Source organism: Chiloscyllium plagiosum, unplaced genomic scaffold (assembly GCF_037043375.1).
Source record: "Chiloscyllium plagiosum isolate Xiang-an unplaced genomic scaffold, Cpla_swu_hap1 HiC_scaffold_101, whole genome shotgun sequence".
NCBI classification, from domain to species: domain Eukaryota; kingdom Metazoa; phylum Chordata; class Chondrichthyes; order Orectolobiformes; family Hemiscylliidae; genus Chiloscyllium; species Chiloscyllium plagiosum.
In genome coordinates, this window is record NW_028270240.1 from 240,662 (window position 1) to 264,301 (window position 23,640).

The 23,640-nt window shown below is 54.1% G+C and overlaps 1 protein-coding gene across 1 annotated transcript in view; it reads left to right on the plus strand.

Moving 5' to 3' along the window:
- LOC122546819 (glutamate receptor ionotropic, kainate 5) overlaps positions 1-23,640 on the plus strand; it is a gene marked incomplete at both ends in the record, with an annotated part of 484,466 nt that overhangs the window by 165,704 nt on the left and 295,122 nt on the right. The window contains one exon of the mRNA XM_087985694.1: positions 3,545-3,654. Within this exon, the coding sequence (XP_087841820.1) occupies positions 3,545-3,654 (110 nt within the window). The remainder of the gene's footprint in view (positions 1-3,544; positions 3,655-23,640) is intronic.

Here is a 23,640-nt window from a genome sequence, read left to right on the forward strand (position 1 = left end):
ATTCCCACTCTCTCTTTAATGACACCCCATTCCCTCTCTCTCTCTAATGACACCCCATTCCCACTCTCTCTTTAATGTCACCCCATTCCCACTCTCTCTCTAATGACACCCCATTCCCTCTCTCTCTAATGTTACCCAATTCCCCCTCTCTCTCTAATGTCACCTCATTCCCTCTCTCTCTCTAATGACACCCCATTCCCACTCTCTCTCTCTAATGACACCCCATTCCCACTCGCTCTTTAATGACACCCCATTCCCTCTCTCTCTCTAATGACACCCCATTCCCACTCTCTCTTTAATGACACCCCATTCCCTCTCTCTCTCTAATGACACCCCATTCCCACTCTCTCTTTAATGACACCCCATTCCCTCTCTCTCTCTAATGACACCCCATTCCCACTCTCTCTTTAATGACACCCCATTCCCTCTCTCTCTCTAATGACACCCCATTCCCACTCTCTCTCTAATGACACCCCATTCCCTCTCTCTCTCTAATGTTACCCCATTCCCCCTCGCTCTCTCATGACACCCCATTCCCACTCTCGCTCTAATGTCACCCCATTCCCTCCCTCTCTCTCATGTCACCCCATTCCCAATTCTCTCTAATGTCACCCCATTCCCTCTATCTCTCTAATGACACCCCATTCCCTCTCTCTCTTTAATGACACCCCATTCCCTCTCTCTCTCTAATGACACCCCATTCCCATTCTCTCTCTCTAATGACACCCCATTCCCACTCTCTCTCTAATGATACCCCATTCCCTCTCTCTCTCTAATGTCACCTCATTCCCTCTCTCTAATGACACCCCATTCCCACTCTCTCTCTCTAATGACACCCCATTCCCACTCCCTCTTTAATGACACCCCATTCCCTCTCTCTCTCTAATGACACCCCATTCCCACTCTCTCTTTAATGACACCCCATTCCCTCTCTCTCTCTTATGACACCCCATTCCCACTCTCTCTTTAATGACACCACATTCCCTCTCTCTCTCTAATGACACCCCATTCCCACTCTCTCTTTAATGTCACCCCATTCCCTCTCTCTCTCTAATGACACCCCATTCCCTCTCTCTCTCTCTAATGACACCCCATTCCCTCTCTCTGTTTAATGACACCCCATTCCCTCTCTCTCTCTAATGACACCCCATTCCCATTCTCTCTCTCCAATGACACCCCATTCCCACTCTCTCTCTAATGACACCCCATTCCCACTCTCTCTCTAATGACACCCCATTCCCCCTCTCTCTATAATGTCACCCCATTCACTCTCTCTCTCTAATGTCACCTCATTCCCTCTCTCTCTCTAATGACACCCCATTCCAACTCTCTCTCTCTAATGACACCCCATTCCCACTCTCTCTTTAATGACACCCCATTCCCTCTCTCTCTCTAATGACACCCCATTCCCACTCTCTCTTTAATGACACCCCATTCCCACTCTCTCTTTAATGACACCCCATTCCCTCTCTCTCTCTAATGACACCCCATTCCCACTCTCTCTTTAATGACACCCCATTCCCACTCTCTCTCTCTAATGACACCCCATTCCCACTCTCTCTTTAATGTCACCCCATTCCCTCTCTCTCTCTCTAATGTTACCCCATTCCCCCTCTCTCTCTAATGTCACCTCATTCCCTCTCTCTCTCTAATGACACCCCATTCCCACTCTTTCTCTCTAATGACACCCCATTCCCACTCTCTCTTTAATGACACCCCATTCCCTCTCTCTCTCTAATGACACCCCATTCCCACTCTCTTTTTAATGACACCCCATTCCCTCTCTCTCTCTAATGACACCCCATTCCCACTCTCTCTCTCTAATGACACCCCATTCCCACTCTCTCTAATGACACCCCATTCCCACTCTCTCTTTAATGGCACCCCATTCCCTCTCTCTCTCTAATGACACCCCATTCTCACTCTCTCTCTAATGACACCCCATTCCCTCTCTCTCTCTAATGTCACCTCATTCCCTCTCTCTCTAATGACACCAATTTCCAGTCTTCTTTCCAGCTGGATCCCTGTGGATTTTTCTTTGCTGTTTCTGTCGCCGAATGAGTTTTGTTCTTTTCTGATATTTTCTCTCCTTGTTATCTTGCTCCCCTCGCTCCCTGACCCCTCTCTCCCTGACCCCTCGCTCCCTGACCCCTCTCTCCCTGACCCCTTTCCCCTGACCCCTGACTTCATCTTTGTTTTCCCCGGCCTCATGTTGACCCTATTCTCTCTCTCTCTCTCTCCTTCCCTCCTAATTCCCTCATTCTCTCCTCTTTCACTGACATACCATCCCTTGTTCCCGTTTCCTGTGTCTAATTCCTCACTCTCTCCCTATCTCCCTCCTTCCTTTCCCCTCGACCTTTTGACACTCTCTCCCACTCTGCTGCCTCTGTCTCCCCTCTGTCACTCGCCTCCCTTCCTGCCCCCTCGGTGATGATTTCCCCTCCCCTTCTCCCATGACCATCTCTCTCCCTCCTATGCTCCTGTTTCATTCACCTGGCTCTCCTTCACCTTCGCTCTCTCTCTCCCCCTCCTCTCTCTCTCCCCCTCCTCTCTCTCTCCCCCTCCTCGCCTTCTTTCTCCCCCTCTCCTCTCTCTCTCCCTCCCCCTCCTCTCTCTCCCCTCCTCTCTCTCCCCCTCCTCTCTCTCCCTTCCTCTCTCTCTCCCCCTCCTCTCTCTCTCCCTCCTCTCTCTCTCCCTCCCCGTCCTCTCTCTCTCCCCCTCCTCTCTCTCCCCTTCTCTCTCTCTCCCCCTCCTCTCTCTCCCCTCCTCTCTCTCACCCTCCTCTCTCTCTCCCCTCCTCTCTCTCTCCCCCTCCTCTCTCTCCCCTCCTCTCTCTCCCCTCCTCTCTCTCCCCCTCCTCTCTCTCTCACCCTCCTCTCTCTCTCCCCCTCCTCTCTCTCTCCCCCTCCTCTCTCTCCCCTCCTCTCTCTCCCCCTCCTCTCTCTCTCACCCTCCTCTCTCTCTCCCACTCCTGTCTCTTTCTGTCTCTCTCTCTTTCCCCCTCCTTCTCTCTGTGTCTCCCCCTCCTCTCTCTCTCCCTCCTCTCTCTACCTCCTTCTCTCTCTCTCTCTCCCCCTCCTCCCTCTCCCCCTCCACTCTCTCCCCCTCCTCTCTCTCTCCCCCCCCTCCTCTCTCTCTCCCCCTCCTGTCTCTCTCTGTCCCTCTCCCCCTCCTCTCTCTCTGTCTCTCCGTCTCCCTCCTCTCTCTCCCCCTCCTCACTCTCTCCATCTTCCTCCTCTCTTCTCCCCTCTAACTCACTCTTTTATCTCCCTCTCCTTCCTCTCCCCACTTCCATTCTCCTTCCCTCCTCTCCCTCTCCCATCTCCCTTTCCCCCGCCCTCTTCCTCTCTGTCCTCCCTCTCCCATCTCCCCCTCTGTCTCCCATTTCTCTCTGCTTCCTCCCTCCCCTCTCTCTCCATCTCCTTCCCTCCCCCCCCGTCACGCTCCCTTCCTTACCCTATCCACCTTGCCTCTCTCCCTCTCTTCCATCTCTCTCCTCTCTGTCTCCCTCTCCTCTCCCTCGCTCCATCGTTGCCTCTATCAGGGACGCAAGCCTGGCTATTTCTCTTTCCTGGATCCCTTCTCGCCAGCGGTCTGGCTTTTCATGTTACTTGGCTATCTGGCTGTGAGTTGTGTGCTGTTCCTGGCTGCAAGGTAAGTGATTCTACCCTCGAGACAGACCTGTCCTCCCTCACACAGCCCTGGGTCACTGTGTTACTGACACTGTCTGTGCTCAGTGACAGGCCTGTCCCTCCCTCACACAGCCCTGGGTCACTGTGTTACTGACACTGCCTGGGCTCAGTGACGGGCCTGTCCCTCCCTCACACAGCCCTGGGTCACTGTGTTACTGACACTGCCTGTGCTCAGTGACAGGCCTGCCCCTCCCTCACACAGCCCTGGGTCACCGTGTTACTGACACTGTCTGTGCTCAGTGACAGGCCTGCCCCTCTCTCACACAGCCCTGGGTCACCGTGTTACTGACACTGTCTGGGCTCAGTGACAGGCCTGTCCCTCCCTCACACGGCCCTGGGTCACCGTGTTACTGACACTGCCTGGGCTCAGTGACAGGCCTGTGCCTCCCTCACACAGCCCTGGGTCACTGTGTTACTGACACTGCCTGTGCTCAGTGACAGGCCTGTCCCTCCCTCACACGGCCCTGGGTCACCGTGTTACTGACACTGCCTGTGCTCAGTGACAGGCCTGTCCCTCCCTCACACAGCCCTGCGTCACCGTGTTACTGACACTACCTGGGCTCAGTGACAGGCCTGTCCCTCTCTCACACAGCCCTGGGTCACTGTGTTACTGACTCTGCCTGGGCTCAGTGACAGGCCTGCCCCTCCCTCACACAGCCCTGGGTCACCGTGTTACTGACACTACCTGGGCTCAGTGACAGGCCTGTCCCTCCCTCACACAGCCCTGGGTCACCGTGTTACTGACACTGTCTGTGCTCAGTGACAGGCCTGTCCCTCTCTCACACAGCCCTGGGTCACCGTGTTACTGACACTGCCTGGGCTCAGTGACAGGCCTGTCCCTCTCTCACACAGCCCTGGGTCACCGTGTTACTGACACTGCCTGGGCTCAGTGACAGGCCTGTCCCTCCCTCACACGGCCCTGGGTCACCGTGTTACTGACACTGTCTGGGCTCAGTGACAGGCCTGTCCCTCTCTCACACAGCCCTGGGTCACCGTGTTACTGACACTGTCTGGGCTCAGTGACAGGCCTGCCCCTCCCTCACACAGCCCTGGGTCACCGTGTTACTGACACTGCCTGGGCTCAGTGACAGGCCTGTCCCTCCCTCACACAGCCCTGGGTCACCGTGTTACTGACACTGCCTGGGCTCAGTGACAGGCCTGTCCCTCCCTCACACAGCCCTGGGTCACCGTGTTACTGACACTGCCTGGGCTCAGTGACAGGCCTGTCCCTCTCTCACACAGCCCTGGGTCACCGTGTTACTGACACTGCCTGGGCTCAGTGACAGGCCTGTCCCTCCCTCACACAGCCCTGGGTCACCGTGTTACTGACACTGCCTGGGCTCAGTGACAGGCCTGTCCCTCCCTCAGACAGCCCTGGGTCACAGTGTTACTGACACTGCCTGGGCTCAGTGACAGGCCTGTCCCTCCCTCACACAGCCCTGGGTCACTGTGTTACTGACACTGCCTGGGCTCAGTGACAGGCCTGTCCCTCCCTCACACAGCCCTGGGTCACCGTGTTACTGACACTGCCTGGGCTCAGTGACAGGCCTGTCCCTCTCTCACACAGCCCTGGGTCACTGTGTTACTGACACTGTCTGTGCTCAGTGACAGGCCTGCCCCTCCCTCACACAGCCCTGGGTCACCGTGTTACTGACACTGCCTGGGCTCAGTGACAGGCCTGTCCCTCTCTCACACAGCCCTGGGTCACCGTGTTACTGACACTACCTGGGCTCAGTGACAGGCCTGTCCCTCCCTCACACAGCCCTGGGTCACTGTGTTACTGACACTGCCTGGGCTCAGTGACAGGCCTGTCCCTCTCTCACACAGCCCTGGGTCACCGTGTTACTGACACTGTCTGGGCTCAGTGACAGGCCTGTCCCTCCCTCAGACAGCCCTGGGTCACTGTGTTACTGACACTGCCTGGGCTCAGTGACAGGCTTGTCCCTCCCTCACACAGTCCTGGGTCACAGTGTTACTGACACTGGCTGTGCTCAGTGACAGGCCTGTCCCTCCCTCACACAGCCCTGGGTCACCGTGTTACTGACACTGCCTGGGCTCAGTGACAGGCCTGTCCCTCTCTCACACAGCCCTGGGTCACTGTGTTACTGACACTGCCTGGGCTCAGTGACAGGCCTGTCCCTCCCTCACACAGTCCTGGGTCACAGTGTTACTGACACTGCCTGGGCTCAGTGACAGGACTGTCCCTCCCTCACACAGTCCTGGGTCACAGTGTTACTGACACTGGCTCTGCTCAGTGACAGGCCTGTCCCTCCCTCACACAGCCCTGGGTCACTGTGTTACTGACACTGGCTGTGCTCAGTGACAGGGTTGTCCTTCCCTCACACAGCCCTGGGTCACGGTGTTACTGACACTGCCTGGGCTCAGTGACAGGCCTGTCCCTCTCTCACACAGCCCTGGGTCACTGTGTTACTGACACTGCCTGGGCTCAGTGACGGGCCTGTCCCTTTCTCACAGAGCCCTGGGTCACCGTGTTACTGACACTGCCTGGGCTCAGTGACAGGCCTGTCCCTCCCTCACACAGCCCTGGGTCACCGTGTTACTGACACTGTCTGGGCTCAGTGACAGGCCTGTCCTTCCCTCACACAGCCCTGGGTCACCGTGTTACTGACACTGCCTGGGCTCAGTGACAGGCCTGTCCCTCTCTCACACAGCCCTGGGTCACCGTGTTACTGACACTGCCTGTGCTCAGTGACAGGCCTGTCCCTCCCTCACACAGCCCTGGGTCACCGTGTTACTGACACTGCCTGGGCTCAGTGACAGGCCTGTCCCTCCCTCACACAGCCCTGGGTCACCGTGTTACTGACACTGTCTGGGCTCAGTGACAGGCCTGTCCCTCCCTCACATGGCCCTGGGTCACTGTGTTACTGACACTGCCTGGGCTCAGTGACAGGCCTGTCCTTCCCTCACACAGCCCTGGGTCACCGTGTTACTGACACTGCCTGGGCTCAGTGACAGGCCTGTCCCTCCCTCACACAGCCCTGGGTCACTGTGTTACTGACACTGCCTGGGCTCAGTGACAGGACTGTCCCTCCCTCACACAGTCCTGGGTCACAGTGTTACTGACACTGTCTGTGCTCAGTGACAGGCCTGTCCCTCCCTCACACAGCCCTGGGTCACAGTGTTACTGACACTGCCTGGGCTCAGTGACAGGCCTGTCCCTCCCTCACATGGCCCTGGGTCACTGTGTTACTGACACTGCCTGGGCTCAGTGACAGGCCTGTCCCTCCCTCACATGGCCCTGGGTCACCGTGTTACTGACACTGTCTGTGCTCAGTGACAGGCCTGTCCCTCTCTCACACAGCCCTGGGTCACCGTGTTACTGACACTGCCTGGGCTCAGTGACAGGCCTGTCCCTCCCTCACATGGCCCTGCGTCACTGTGTTACTGACACTGCCTGGGCTCAGTGACAGGCCTGTCCCTCCCTCACACAGCCCTGGGTCACTGTGTTACTGACACTGCCTGTGCTCAGTGACAGGCCTGTCCCTCTCTCACACAGCCCTGGGTCACCGTGTTACTGACACTGCCTGGGCTCAGTGACAGGCCTGTCACTCCCTCACATGGCCCTGCGTCACTGTGTTACTGACACTGCCTGGGCTCAGTGACAGGCCTGTCCCTCCCTCACACAGCCCTGGGTCACTGTGTTACTGACACTGCCTGTGCTCAGTGACAGGCCTGTCCCTCTCTCACACAGCCCTGGGTCACTGTGTTACTGACACTGCCTGGGCTCAGTGACAGGCCTGTCCCTCCCTCACACAGCCCTGGGTCACTGTGTTACTGACACTGCCTGTGCTCAGTGACAGGCCTGTCCCTCTCTCACACAGCCCTGGGTCACTGTGTTACTGACACTGTCTGGGCTCAGTGACAGGCCTGTGCCTCCCTCACACAGCCCTGGGTCACCGTGTTACTAACACTGCCTGGGCTCAGTGACGGGCCTGTCCCTCCCTCACACAGCCCTGGGTCACAGTGTTACTGACACTGTCTGTGCTCAGTGACAGGCCTGTCCTTCCCTCACACGGCCCTGGGTCACTGTGTTACTGACACTGCCTGGGCTCAGTGACAGGCCTGTCCCTCCCTCACATGGCCCTGGGTCACTGTGTTACTGACACTGTCTGTGCTCAGTGACAGGCCTGTCCCTCTCTCACACAGCCCTGGGTCACTGTGTTACTGACACTGCCTGGGCTCAGTGACAGGCCTGTCCCTCCCTCACATGGCCCTGCGTCACTGTGTTACTGACACTGCCTGGGCTCAGTGACAGGCCTGTCCCTCCCTCACACAGCCCTGGGTCACTGTGTTACTGACACTGCCTGGGCTCAGTGACGGGCCATCCCTCCCTCACACAGCCCTGGATCACTGTGTTACTGACACTGCCTGGACTCAGTGACAGGCCTGTCCCTCCCTCACATGGCCCTGGGTCACTGTGTTACTGACACTGCCTGGGCTCAGTGACGGGCCTGTCCCTCCCTCACATGGCCCTGGGTCACCGTGTTAATGACACTGCCTGGGCTCAGTGACAGGCCTGTCCCTCCCTCACACAGCCCTGGGTCACCGTGTTACTGACACTGTCTGGGCTCAGTGACGGGCCTGTCCCTCTCTCACACAGCCCTGGGTCACAGTGTTACTGACACTGCCTGGGCTCAGTGACAGGCCTGTCCCTCCCTCACACAGCCCTGGGTCACTGTGTTACTGACACTGGCTGTGCTCAGTGACAGGCCTGTCCTTCCCTCACACAGCCCTGGGTCACTGTGTTACTGACACTGCCTGTGCTCAGTGACAGGCCTGTCCCTCCCTCACACAGCCCTGGGTCACTGTGTTACTGACACTGCCTGGGCTCAGTGACAGGCCTGTCCCTCCCTCACACAGCCCTGGGTCACTGTGTTACTGACACTGCCTGTGCTCAGTGACAGGCCTGTGCCTCCCTCACACAGCCCTGGGTCACTGTGTTACTGACACTGCCTGGGCTCAGTGACGGGCCATCCCTCCCTCACCGTGTTACTGACACTGCCTGGGCTCAGTGACGGGCCATCCCTCCCTCACCGTGTTACTGACACTGTCTGTGCTCAGTGACAGGCCTGTCCCTCCCTCAGACAGCCCTGGGTCACTGTGTTACTGACACTGCCTGTGCTCAGTGACAGGCCTGTCCCTCCCTCAGACAGCCCTGGGTCACTGTGTTACTGACACTGCCTGTGCTCAGTGACAGGCCTGTCCCTCCCTCACACAGCCCTGGGTCACTGTGTTACTGACACTGTCTGGGCTCAGTGACAGGCCTGTCCCTCCCTCACACAGTCCTGGGTCACCGTGTTACTGACACTGCCTGGGCTCAGTGACAGGCCTGTCCCTCCCTCACACAGCCCTGGGTCACTGTGTTACTGACACTGTCTGGGCTCAGTGACAGGCCTGTCCCTCCCTCAGACAGCCCTGGGTCACTGTGTTACTGACACTGCCTGTGCTCAGTGACAGGCCTGTCCCTCCCTCACACAGCCCTGGGTCACTGTGTTACTGACACTGCCTGTGCTCAGTGACAGGCCTGTCCCTCCCTCACACAGCCCTGGGTCACTGTGTTACTGACACTGCCTGTGCTCAGTGACAGGCCTGTCCCTCCCTCACACAGCCCTGGGTCACTGTGTTACTGACGCTGTCTGGTCTGAGTGCAAATCACTTGTTATCGGAGTGAAAGGCAGTGTCCCATTGGGATCAGGAGTCCAGAGGCAGTGAAATCTCTGGGGGATGAGGAAGAGGAGGATTTGCTGTTCTGCGCTTGCCTCGTTTGCAGGCTTCCTCTCTCTCCCTCTGTCTCTCTGTGCTGCTGTCCGCTGGGGAATGCAGTCTCACTGATTGACAGAACGGGCGAGAGGGGGCTGAATGGCCTCCTTCTGATTCAGTGCTTGGGGTTTCTCGTGTCTTTTACACAGTACGCGTTCGTGATGACTCTGAAGGAGCTAAGTGCGATATCTCTGAATGTGCGGACAGCAGTAAGCTGGCTGGGAGGGTGAGCCTGTGAGGAGATGTTACCGTGTGACTGGGAACGTGCATGGCCGACGCAGGATAATGTGGATAAATCTGAGGTTACCCACTTTGGGAGCGAAAGGAGCAAGGCTGATTATAATCTGACTTGGAAGACCATCAGACATAGGAGCTAAAATTAGGCCATTCAGCCCATTCTTGGCTGCCTCCCTGTTCCATCATGGCCTATTAGTTTCTCAACCCCATTCCCCCACACCCTCCTGTAAACCTTGATCCCCTTCACCATCAAGAACCTGTCTATCTCAGCCTTAAATATACTCAATGACCTGGCCTCCCCAGCTTCCTGTGGCCATGTATTCCCTGCATTCCCCACTCTCTAGCTGAAGAAATCGCTCCTTATCTCTGCCTTCCCTTCACTCTGAGGCTGTGCCCTGGGGTCCTAGTCTCTCCCACCAACGGAAACATCTTCCCAACATCCACTCTGTCCAGGCTGGTCAGTATTCTGTAAATTTCTATTAGCACACCCCTCATCCTTTGAAACTCCATTGAGTATCGGCCCAGAAAGAGAGCTGACGCCTGGGTGTCCCCTCGTTCACCAGTCACTCAACGGCTGCACAGCCCGAGCAGCGGCTGGTGAGGAAGCTCAATATAATGGTGTCCTTCACAGAGAGAGAGGACGCAAGACCAGGAGCAGGGCTGCCTTGCTGTGTTCGTACAGGGTGAGACGACACCCTTGGAATCTGGTGAGATTCCTGACAGTGTGGAAACAGGCCCAGCCAGTCCTCCGGAGAGTAACCCACCCTCCCCCCCCCCCCCTGACTAATGCACCTAACACTCTGGGGAATTTAGCGCGGCCAATTCTCCCGAACCTGCTCATCTTTGGATTGTGGGAGGAAACTGGAGCACCCGGAGGAAAAAAGCCTGTGTACAATCGATATCCCTGCTGTTCATGGGTGTGTATAAATCCTCTTAAATGTTGCTATTATATCTACTTCTACCCACCCCCCCCCGTCCCCTGGCAACGAGTTCCAGGCACCTACCACCCGGCTGTGTGAAAAGAAATGTTCCTCACACATCTCCTTTAAATATTTCCCCTCTCACTTTAAACCTATGCCCCCTAATTGTTTTGATTTTATTCACTTGTGGGACATGAGCATCTCTGGCTGGGCCCAGCGTTTATTACCCCGTCCCTCGTTGTCCCCTTGAGAGGGTGGGGGGTGAGCTGCCATCTTGAATCGCTGCCGTCCATGTGCTGTGGGCTGACCCACAATGTCCCTGAGGGAGGGAATTCCAGGATCCTGACCCAGCCCCACCGAAGGGACGGCGAGATATTCCCAAAGTCAGGATGGGGAGTGACTCAGAGGGGAGCCTGCAGGGGGCGGTATTCCCATGTACCTGCTGCCCCTTGTCCTTCCTAATGGAGGTGATCGTGGATTTGGAAGGCGCTGCCTGAGGATCGTTACCATTACCATCCCGGGAGAAAGATTCTGACGGTTCACCCTGTCCACGCCTCCCATCAGTTTATAAACTTCCATCCAGTCGTTCCTCCCCTCAGCCTCCGACGCTCCGGTGAAAACATAGAACATAGAACAATACAGCACAGAACAGGCCCTTCGGCCCACGATGTTGTGCCGAACATTTGTCCTAGCTTAAGCACCCATCCATGTACCTATCCAATTGCCGCTTAAAGGTCACCAATGATTCTGACTCTACCACTCCCACAGGCAGCGCAGTCCATGCCCCCACCACTCTCTGGGTAAAGAACCCACCCCTGACATCTCCCCTATACCTTCCACCCTTCACCTTAAATTTATGTCCCCTTGTAACACTCTATTGTACCCGGGGAAAAAGTTTATGACTGTCTACTCTATCTATTCCTCTGATCATCTTATAAACCTCTATCAAGTCACCCCTCATCCTTCGCCGTTCCAACTAGAAAAGGCCTATCCTCGTACGACCTATTCTCCATTCCAGGCAACATCCTGGTAAATCTCCTTTGCACCCTCTCCAAAGCTTCCACATCTTTCCTAAAGTGAGGCGACCAGAACTGCACACAGTACTCCAAATGTGGCCTTACCAAGGTCCTGTACAGCTGCAACATTACTTCACGACTCTTGAATTCAATCCCTCTGCTAATGAACGCTAATACACCATAGGCCTTCTTACAAGCTCTATCCACCTGAGTGGCAACTTTCAAAGATCTATGAACATAGACCCCAAGATCCCTCTGTTCCTCCATCTCGCTAAGAACCCTACCGTTAACCCTGTATTCCGCATTCTTATTTGTCTTTCCAAAATGGACAACCTCACACTTGGCAGGGTTGAACTCCATCTGCCACTCCTCAGCCCAGCTCTGCATCATATCCAAGTCCCTGTGCAGCCGACAACAGCCCTCCTCACTATCCACAACTCCACCAATCTTTGTATCGTCTGCAAATTTACTGACCCACCCTTCGACTCCCTCATCCAAGTCATTAATAAAAATTACGAACAGCAGAGGACCCAGAACTGATCCCTGCGGAACTCCACTTGTAACTGGGCTCCAGGCTGAATATTTACCATCTACCACCACTCTCTGACTTCGACCGGTTAGCCAGTTCTCTATCCAATTGGCCAAATTTCCCTCTATCCCATGCCTCCTGACTTTCCGCATAAGCCTACCATGGGGAACCTTATCAAATGCCTTACTAAAATCCATGTATACTACATCCACTGCTCTACCCTCATCCACATTCTTGGTCACCTCCTCAAAGAATTCAATCAGACTTGTAAGGCAAGACCTATCCCTCACAAATCCGTGCTAGCTGTCCCTAATCAAGCAGTGTCTTTCCAGATACTCATAAATCCTATCCCTCAGTAACCTTTCCATTACTTTACCTACCACCGAAGTAAGACTAACTGGCCTGTAATTCCCGGGGTTATCCCTATTCCCTTTTTTGAACAGGGGCACAACATTCGCCACTCTCCAGTCCCCTGGTACCACCCCTGTTGACAGTGAAGATGAAAAGATCATTGCCAACGGCTCTGCAATTTCCTCTCTTGCTTCCCACATAATCCGAGGAAAAACAATCCAAGTTTGTCCAGCCTCTCCTTCCAGCTAATGCACTCCGAGTCAGGCGACATCCCAGTGAAACCTCTTCTGCGCCCCCTCCACATCCTCCTGACAGTGCAGTGACCAGGACTGCACACCAAGTGCGAACTGCATTCAGGTTTTGGAGAGCTGCCAACGTTTAACCTCAGTGCCCTGACCAATAAAGGCAGGTATGCCATCTGTCTTCCATGTCACCTTCACCTCTTGTGATGCCCCTTCCGGGGAGCTGTGGGGTTTCTGAAGAGAGCCTGATACAGTTAGCGCTCCGTTCAGTGTAGTCGAGAAGATCGAGGAGGGATCTCTTAGGAACCTACAAAGTTCAACCAGGGTTGGACGGAGGGAAACCTAGGAAGGGTGGTGCCTCCCCTCTGACCTATCACCTCCATCCCCAACCCCGTCCACCTATCGTACTCTATGCTACCCTCCCCCACCCTCCCCTCTGACCAATCACCCCCATCCCCACCCCCATCCACCTATCGTACTCTTTGCTACCTTCCCCCACCCTCCCCTCTGACCTATCAGCCCCATCCCCACCCCCATCCACCTATTGTACTCTTTGCTACCTTCCCCCACCCTCCTCTCTGACCTATCACCTCCATCCCCACCCCCATTAACCCACTGTACCCTTTACTACCTTCCCCCACCCTCCCCTCTGACCTATCACCCCCATCCCCGCCCCCATCCTACCTTCCCCCTCCTCTCTGACCTATCACCCCCATCCCCACCCCCATCCACCTATTGTACTCAAAATTTGTGAGAAGATTTGTAGCTCGGGTGCTCGTTGCTGTGGTTCTGTTCGCCGAGCTGGAAGTTTTTGTTGCAAACATTTCGTCCCCTGTCCAGGTGACATCCTCAGTGCTTGGGAGCCTCCTGTGAAGCGCTTCTGTGGTGTTTCCTCCGGCATTTATAGTGGCCTGTCCCTGCTGCTTCCGGTTGTCAGTTTCAGCTGTCCGCTGTAGTGGCCGGTATATTGGGTCCAGGTCGATGTGTTTGTTGATGGAGTTTGTGGATGAGTGCCATGCCTCTAGGAATTCCCTGGCTGTTCTTTGTTTGGCTTATCCTATAATGGTAGTGTTGTCCCAGTCAAATTCATGTTGCTTGTTGTCTGCGTGTGTGGCTACTAGAGATAGCTGGTCGTGTTGTTTCGTGGCTAGTTGATGTTCGTGGATGCGGATCGTTAGCTGTCTTCCTGTTTGTCCTATATAGTGTTTTGTGCAGTCCTTGCATGGGATTTTGTACACTACGTTAGTTTTGCTCATGCTGGGTATTGGGTCCTTCATCCTGGTGAGTTGTTGTCTGAGAGTGGCTGTTGGTTTGTGTGCTGTTATGAGTCCTAGTGATCGCAGTAGTCTGGCTGTCAGTTCAGAGATGTTCTTGATGTATGGTGGTGTAGCTAGTCCTTTGGGTTGCGGCATGTCCTCGTTCCATTGTCTTTCCCTTAGGCATCTGTTGATGAAATTGCGAGGATATCCGTTTTTGGCGAATACCTTGTATAGGTGTTCCTCTTCCTCTTTTTGCAGTTCTGGTGTGCTGCAGTGTGTTGTGGTCCTTTTGAACAGTGTCTTGATGCAACTTCGTTTGTGTGTATTGGGGTGGTTGCTTTCATAGTTCAGGACTTGGTCTGTGTGTGTGGCTTTCCTGTGTACCTTAGTGGTGAATTCTCCGTTCGGTGTTCTCTGTACCCTCTAGGAATGGGAGTTGGTTGGCCTTTTCTTCCTCTCTCGTGAATCGGATTCCTGTGAGTGTGGTGTTGATAATCTGGTGTGTTTTCTCTATTTCCGTGTTTTTAATGATTACAAAAGTGTCATCCACATATCTGACCCAGAGTTTGGGTTGAATTTGTGGTAAGACTGTTTGTTCTAACCTTTGCATTACTGCTTCTGCTATGAGTCCCGAGATCGGTGATCCCATGGGTGTTCCGTTGATTTGTTCGTATATCTGGTTGTTGAATGTGAAGTGTGTTGTGAGGCATAGGTCCAGTAGTTTAAATATGCCATTTTTGTTGATAGGTTCAGCGTCCTGTTGTCAGTTATGTCTGTTCAGCAGGTTGGCTATTGTTTCTCTGGCTAGGGTTTTGTCGATAGAGGTGAACAGTGCCGTTACGTCAAATGAGACCATAGTTTCTTCCTGGTCTATGTGTATATTTCTGATGATGTCCAAGAATTCCTGTGTTGATTGTATAGAGTGTCTGGATCCGCTGATCAGGTGTTTCAGTTTCTGCTGTAGTTCTTTAGCCAGTTTGTGTGATGGTGTCCCTGGTAGTGATACAATGGGTCTGAGTGGGATGTCTGGTTTGTGTACTTTAGGTAGTCCATAGAATCTGGGGGTGTTGTTGCTTTCAGGTTTCATTCTTTGTAGGTCCGACCTGGTTATCTGTCCGTTTTTTTGGTAGGTTCCTCAGTGTGTTGTTTATCCTATTGGTGAGCTGTGGGGTGGGGTCAAACTCCCTCTTTTGGTAGGTGTTGGTATCTGCAAGTAGTTGTTGTGATTTTTGGATGTACTCTGCTTTGTCCAGGATGACCGTCATTCTGCCTTTGTCTGCTGGTAGTATGATTGTGTTCTTATCGTTTCTTAGTGATTTTAGTGCTTCCCTCTTCTGGTGTTGAGGTTATGTGTTTGTCTTTTCCTTGTTATCAGGGGTACGATACTTTGTCTCACTGTTTGTTGTGCCTCTTCTGTCAGTCCATTGTTCCTGAGTGTGCATTCTAGTGCTGCTAGGAAGTCTGCTGTCTTGGCGTCCCTGTGGTTGTAGTTGAGCCCCTTGGCCAGTATTGTTCTTTCCGTGTCTGTGAGCTGTCTGTGGGAGAGGTTTTTAACCCAGGAGTGTGTTGTGGTGTCCTCTTTGTTGTGTGTTAGTTTGGCCATTTTTTCTTTTAGTGCCATTTTTTTGCGGTGTGTGGGCCTGTTCTGTCCTATGGTGACAGCCCATTCTATGGTCTGGGTCCATTCCTGATTGGTGGTTTTTGAAATTAACGACTTTTGGCACGCAATTTCTTGTCTGTATCTGTGAAGTCGGTGGTGAGCGTCTGTAATCATTACCTGGATCATCCTGAATCCGTTCTGTCTGGCTGTGTCTCTGGCCTGTGGGTTGTTGACTGGCGGTCTGTATCTGACACATGGTGGAAGGACTCATAACAGCACACAAACCAACAGCCACCCTCGGACAACAACTCACCAGAACGAAGGACCCGATACCCAGCATGAGCAAAACCAATGTAGTGTACAAAATACCATGCAAGGACTGTACAAAACACTATACAGGACAAACAGGAAGACAGCTAACGATCCGCGTCCATGAACATCAACTAGCCACGAAACGACACGACCAGCTATCCCGAGTAGCCACACACGCAGACGACAAGCAACATGAATTTGACTGGGACAACACTACCATTATAGGGCAAGCGAAACAAAGAACAGCCAGGGAATTCCTAGAGGCATGGCACTCATCCACAAACTCCATCAACAAACACATCGACCTGGACCCAATATACCGGCCACTACAGCGGACAGCTGAAACTGACAACCGGAAGCGGCAGGGACAGGCCACTATAAATGCCGGAGGAAACACCACAGAAGCGCTTCACAGGAGGCTCCCAAGCACTGAGGATGTCACCTAGACAGGGGACGAAACGTTTGCAACAACCATTTCCAGCTCGGCGAACAGAACCACAACACCTATCGTACTCTATGCTACCCTCCCCCACCCTCCCCTCTGACCTATCACCCCCATCCACCTATTGTACTCTTTGCTACCTTCTCCCCAGCCCCACCCCCCTCTCATTTACCTCTCCACCCTGGAGGCTTCCTGCCGGTATTCCTGAGGACGGGCTTTTGCCTGAAACGTCGATGTTCCAGCTCCTCGGATGCTGCCTGACGGGCTGTGCTTTTCCAGCACAGCCCTGATCTAACGTCTGGTTTCTGCAGTCCTCGGAAACCCAGGAAGGCTGTTACCTGTGACCAGGGAGTGCAGATCTCAAGGGACTCACAGTCTGAGGACACAGGCCATGTCGGGCTGGGATCAGGAGAAAGTGTGGGATTCTCTACTCCAAAAAGAGGTCAAGGCTTAAATCATTGAATGTTGATCAAGAGGGAGTTAGGTAGAGTTCTGAGGGCTGAGGGTACCAAAGGGTTTAGAGAGAAACGAGAGCAGGGGATTGGTTGGACGATCAGCTATAAGCTGGTTGAATGTTAGAACAGGTTCAACGGGCTGAATGACCTACATCTGCTCCTGTTTTATCCGCATTTCAGACTCATTCACCCACATCTGAACGTCTAATTCTGTTTCAGAGTCTCTCCCTGAGAATCCGGTTTCTATCCACCCCCCCCCCACAGTATTCACAAACCTCTCCGTGATTCCGTCCCTGTCGAGAGAAGCTGTGCACCTCCCCCTGAGACAGTGCCAATACCTCAGGTATGCCTTTTGATGCCCTGCTCTACAATTTCCTCCCGGGAGTTTGTTTCCAGGACTTCAATTCCCTCTAGAATAGAGAACGTTCCAGCGCAGTACAGGCCCTTCGGCCCTCGAGGTTGTGCTGACCTGTGGAACCAATCTGAAGCCCATCTAACCTTCACTATTCCATTCTCATCCATATGTCTATCCCACGACCATTTAAATGCCTGTACTTTTGGCAAGTCTATTACTGTTCCACACCTTTACGATTCACTGAGTGAAGAAGCTACCTCTGACATCTGTCCTATATCTACCACCCCTCAATTTAGAGCTATATCCCCTCGTGCTAGCCATCACAATCTGAGGAAAAAAGCTCTCCCTGTCCACCCTATCTAACCCTCTGATTATCGTATATGTCTCCATTAAGTCACCTCTCAACCTCCTTCTCTCTAACAAAAACAGCCTCAAGTCCCTCAGCCTTTCCTCATAAGGCCTTCCCTCCAGACCAGGCAACATCCTGGTAAACCTTTTCCAAAGCTTCCTTCTTATAATGTGGTGACCAGAACTATACTCAATACTCCAAATGTGGCCGCACCAGAGTTTTGTACAGCTGTAGCATAACCTCCTGGTTCCAAATCCCAATCCCTCTGCCAATAAAAGCAAACACACCATAAGACTTCTTAACAACTCTATCAACCTGGGTGACAGGGATCTCTGTACCTGGACACCGAGATCTCTCTGCCCATCTACACGACCAAGAATCTTACCATTAGCCCAGTACTTTGCATTCCGGTTACTCCGACCAAAGTGAATCACCTCACACTTGTCTGCATTAAACTCCGTTTGCCACCTCTCAGCCCAGCTCTGCAGCTTATCTATGTCTCTCTGTAACCTGCAACATCCTTCGTCACTATCCACAACTCCACCGACCTTAGTGTCGTCTGCAAATTTACTGACCCACCCTTCTACGCCCTCATCCAGGTCGTTTATAAAAACGACAAACAGCAGTGGGCCCAAAACAGATCCTTGCGGTACCTCACTAGTAACTGAGCTCCAGGATGAACATTTCCCATCAACCGCCACCCTCTGTCTTCTTTCGGCTAGCCAATTTCTGATCCACACCACGAAATCCCCCTCAATCCCATGTCTCTGTATTTTGTGCAGTAGCCTTTCGTGGGGAACCCTATCAAACGCCTTACTGAAATCCATATACACCACATCGACGTCTTTACCCTCATCCACCTGTTTGGTCACCAACTCAAATAACTCAATGAGGTTTGTGAGGCACGGCCTACCCTTCACAAAACCGTGCTGACTCTCCCTAATCAACTTATTCCTCTCTAGATGATTGTAAATCCTATCTCTTATAACCTTTTCCAACATTTACCCATAAGGCTCACTGGTCTATAACTCCCAGGGTTGTCTCTACTCCCCTTCTTGAACAGGGGAACCACATTTGCTATCCTCCAGTCTCCTGGTGCTATTCCTGTAGACAATGACGATTTAAAGAACAAAGCCAAAGGCTCTGCAATCTCTTCCCTGGCTTCCCAGAGAATCCTGGGATAAATCCCATCCAGCCCAGGGGACTGATCTATTTTCACACTCTGCAAGATTTCTAATACCTCTTCCTTGTGAACCTCAATCACATCTCGTCTGTATCTCAGTATTCTGCACGACAACTTTGTCTTTTTCCAGAGTGAATACCAACGAAAAATATTCATTCAGCGCTTCCCCTATCTCCTCAGACTCCATACACAACTTCCCACTGCTGTCCTTGATTAGCTCTAATCCTACTTTAGTCATTCTTTTATTCCTGATATACCTATAGAAAGCTTTAGAGTTTTCCTTGATCCTACCCGCCAATGACTTTTCAGACCCCTCCTGGCTCTTCATAGCTCTTTCTTTAGGCCTTTCCTGGCTAACTCTCTTTCTTTCTCATTGATGCCAATGAATTGGCCATGCTACGTTTCCCATAGTATTCAGGGATGTGTGGGTTGGGTGCATTAGTCAGGGGGAAACGTACAGTAATAGGGTAGAGGAATGGGTCTGGGTGGGATACTCTCTGGAGGGTCAGTGTGGACTTGTTGGGCCGAATGGTCTGTTTCCACACTGTTGGGATTCTATGATTCTATGACAACAGGGCAGCTCAGTGCTGCCTCACAGCGCTAGGAACCCGGGTTCGATTCCAGCCCCAGGCGACTGACTGTGTGGAGTTTGCACATTCTCCCCGTGTCTGCGTGGGTTTCCTCCAGGTGCTCCAGTTTCCTCCCACAGTCCAAAGATGTGCAGGCTAGGTGGGTTAGCCATAGGAAATTGTCCCACAGTGTCCAGGGATGTGCGGGCTAGGTGGGTTAGCCATGGGAAATTGTCCCACAGTGTCCAGGGATGTGCGGGCTAGGTGGGTTAGCCATGGGAAATTGTCCCACAGTGTCCAGGGATGTGTGAGCTAGGTGGGTTAGCCATGGGAAATTGTCCCACAGTGTCCAGGGATGTGCGGGCTAGGTGGGTTAGCCATGGGAAATTGTCCCACAGTGTCCAGGGATGTGCGGGCTAGATGGGTTAGCCATGGGAAATTGTCCCACAGTGTCCAGGGATGTGTGAGCTAGGTGGGTTAGCCATGGGAAATTGTCCCACAGTGTCCAGGGATGTGCGGGCTAGGTGGGTTAGCCATGGGAAATTGTCCCACAGTGTCCAGGGATGTGCGGGCTAGGTGGGTTAGCCATGGGAAATTGTCCCACAGTGTCCAGGGATGTGTGAGCTAGGTGGGTTAGCCATGGGAAATTGTCCCACAGTGTCCAGGGATGTGCGGGCTAGGTGGGTTAGCCATGGGAAATTGTCCCACAGTGTCCAGGGATGTGCGGGCTAGATGGGTTAGCCATGGGAAATTGTCCCACAGTGTCCAGGGATGTGTGGGCTAGGTGGGTTAGCCATGGGAAATGCAGGGGCACTAGGCCGGGGGAGTGGGATGCACTTTGGAGGGTCAGTATGGACCCAATGGGCTGAATGTCCTGCTTCCATGCTGTAGGGAGTCTCTGGCTCTGGCTGTCCACCCGCCCTTGTCAGAATTCCCTCCTTGATATCCCTAACCCTGGCAGCCTGGAGTCACCTATACCACCCTCAGTGCCTTTGACTGGCACCCGCACAGACACTGTCTGTCTCCGTCCCTCTCACCCCCACCTTTCCGAGGCTGACAAACGGATTCCCTCACTTTCTGGTCCCTATCCCTGAGTGACAGTCTGTCACTCTCTCTAGGTCTGACCCCCCCCCCCCCAAAGCGAGGGAGGGTGACGACACTCTGAACCCCCGTCTTTTCCATTAGCCTCGCTTCTACTGAGACATAGACATGAAAATTCTCTTTCAAACTTTGCCCGGTCGTAGCGAAATGTTGCTGTGGGATTGGGAAAATCTGGATCGTCCGTGTACACTTTTGCAGCTGCACCTCAGGGATTTAAATCTGCATCTGGCACAAGACTGACCCTTTACCAAGGTGCTCTCTACCATGCCACACGGCAATGACGGTGCAGCATTTCCCATAATACCGTACCCCAGGTCTGACACCATCCCCTCACCCCTCACCTCACTGGAGAGTCCCAAAAGTGTGGAACGAGACCATTCAGCCCATCGGGTCTGCGACCACTCTCTGAAGAGCATCCCACGCAGACAGACCCCCCCCCCCCCCGCCAGCCAACCTATCCCTGAGTTCCGGTGGCTAACCCGTCTCACCTGTGCATCCCTTTCCCATTCCGGGTAATTTAGCACCGCCCTGACCTGCACCCCTTTGGAGTGTGGGAGTAAACCCACGCAGACAAGGGGGAGAACGTGCAAACTCCACTCAGACAGTCGCCCCCGAGGCGGGAATCGAACCCGGGTCCCTGGCGCTGGGGGGGCAGCAGTGCTAACCCACTGAGCCACTGTGTCCCCCAAACAGTTCCAACAGAACTTCCCCCACCACAACCCCGCCGACTAAATGTCTCTGAGACGCCTTTACCTTCAAGTTCTGAAGCTTTTGAACTAAATGCTTAAACAAAACTCTTGATTCTGCCAAGCTGATGAGTTCATGCTTTTCTTATCGGGCGGCACAGTGGCACAGTGGTTAGCACAGCTGCCTCACAGCGCCAGGGACCCAGGTTCAATCCCAGCCTTGGGGTGACTGTCTGTGTGGAGTTTGTACATTCTCCCCGTGTCTGCGTGGGTTTCCTCCGGGTGCTCCGGTTTCCTCCCACAGTCCAAAGATGTGCAGGTTAGGGTGGATTGGCCATGGGAAATTGCCCATAGTGTTAGGCGCATTAGTCAGAGGGAAATGGATCTGGGTGGGTTACTCTTCAGGGGGTCGGTGTGGACTGGTTGGGCCTGTTTCCACACTGTAGGGAATCTAATCTAATCTTGCAGTTCTAAGCTTTCACGGCATAAACAAACCTCCATTAACACTCCAGGGTTCCGCGCACTGCGATGGTAATGGGACCGGGGGGACCCCCCACCCCCTCCGATGTCTTATGGTCTTGCCGTTATCTGAATGACTTCCTCCAGACCTCGTCTTCCTGCTTGCACTTTTAGCCGGGTGTTGAGAGCAGGGAAGCGTTTTTAAAAATGTATTCTTTCGTTGGGGGCCCCGAGCTGGACCTGCATTTATTGTAAAATGGTGAAAGAACTGCGGACGCTGTAAATCAGAAACAAGGGTCAGACGTTGCTGGAAAAGTTCAGCAGGGTCTGGCAGCATCTGTGGAGACAGGAATCAGAGTTAACGTTGCAGGTCCAGTGACCCCTTCCTCAGAGCGGATAGTAGCTGGGTAATTATTGGTTTAAATTCAGGAAAGAGGTTATTACCCGTCCCTAGTTGCCCCCCTTGAGAGGGTGGTGGGGGGGGGGGGGGGTAGGGCTGAGCTGCCATGTTGACCCGCTGCAGTCTACCTGCTGGAGGGAGACCCACAATGTTCCTTCGGGGGGGGGGGGGGATTTCCAGGATTCTGACCCAGCCACACTGAAAGGATGGAGATACATTTCCAAGTCGGGATGGGGAGGGGCCGGGAGGGGAAATGGCAGGGGGTGGTGTTCCCATGGATCTGCTGCCCCTTGACCTTCCCGATGGAAGTGGCCGTGGGTTTGGAAGGTGCTGCCTGAGGGTCTTTGGTGAGTTTCTGAAGTGCGTCTTGTAGCTGGTACACACTGCTGTTACTGAGCGTCGGTGGGGTGGGGGGGATGGTACACACTGCTGTTACTGAGCGTCGGTGGGGGGGGGGGATGGTACACACTGCTGTTACTGAGCGTCGGTGGGGGGGGGGGGATGGTACACACTGCTGTTACTGAGCGTCGGTGGGGGGGGGGGATGGTACACACTGCTGTTACTGAGCGTCGGTGGGGGGGGGGGATGGTACACACTGCTGTTACTGAGCGTCGGTGGGGGGAGGGAGGGGATGGTACACACTGCTGTTACTGAGGGTCGGTGGGGGGGGGATGGTACACACTGCTGTTACTGAGGGTCGGTGGGGGAGGGAGGGGATGGTACACACTGCTGTTACTGAGGGTCGGTGGGGGGGGAGGGGATGGTACACACTGCTGCTACTGAGGGTCGGTGTGGGGAGGGAGGGGATGGTACACACTACTGTTACTGAGGGTCGGTGGGGGGAGGGAGGGGATGGTACACACTGCTGTTACTGAGGGTCGGTGGGGGGGGATGGTACACACTGCTGTTACTGAGGGTCGGTGGGGGAGGGAGGGGATGGTACACACTGCTGTTACTGAGGGTCGGTGGGGGGAGGGAGGGGATGGTACACACTGCTGTTACTGAGGGTCGGTGGGGGAGGGAGGGGATGGTACACACTGCTGTTACTGAGCGTCGGTGGGGGGGGAGGGAGGGGATGGTACACACTGCTGTTACTGAGGGTCGGTGGGGGGAGGGAGGGGATGGTACACACTGCTGTTACTGAGGGTCGGTGGGGGGAGGGAGGGGATGGTACACACTGCTGTTACTGAGGGTCGGTGGGGGGAGGGAGGGGATGGTACACACTGCTGTTACTGAGCGTCGGTGGGGGAGGGAGGGGATGGTACACACTGCTGTTACTGAGGGTCGGTGGGGGGGAGGGAGGGAGGGGATGGTACACACTGCTGTTACTGAGGGTCGGTGGGGGAGGGAGGGAGGGGATGGTACACACTGCTGTTGCTGAGCGTCGGTGGGGGGGGTGGGGGGAGGGAGGGGATGGTACACACTGCTGTTACTGAGGGTCGGTGGGGGGGAGGGAGGGGATGGTACACACTGCTGTTACTGAGCGTCGGTGGGGGGGGAAGGAGGGGATGGTACACACTGCTGTTACTGAGGGTCGGTGGGGGGGAGGGAGGGAGGGGATGGTACACACTGCTGTTACTGAGGGGAGGGAGGGGATGGTACACACTGCTGTTACTGAGGGTCGGTGGGTGGAGGGAGGGGATGGTACACACTGCTGTTACTGAGGGTTTGTGGGGGGGGAGGGAGGGGATGGTACACACTG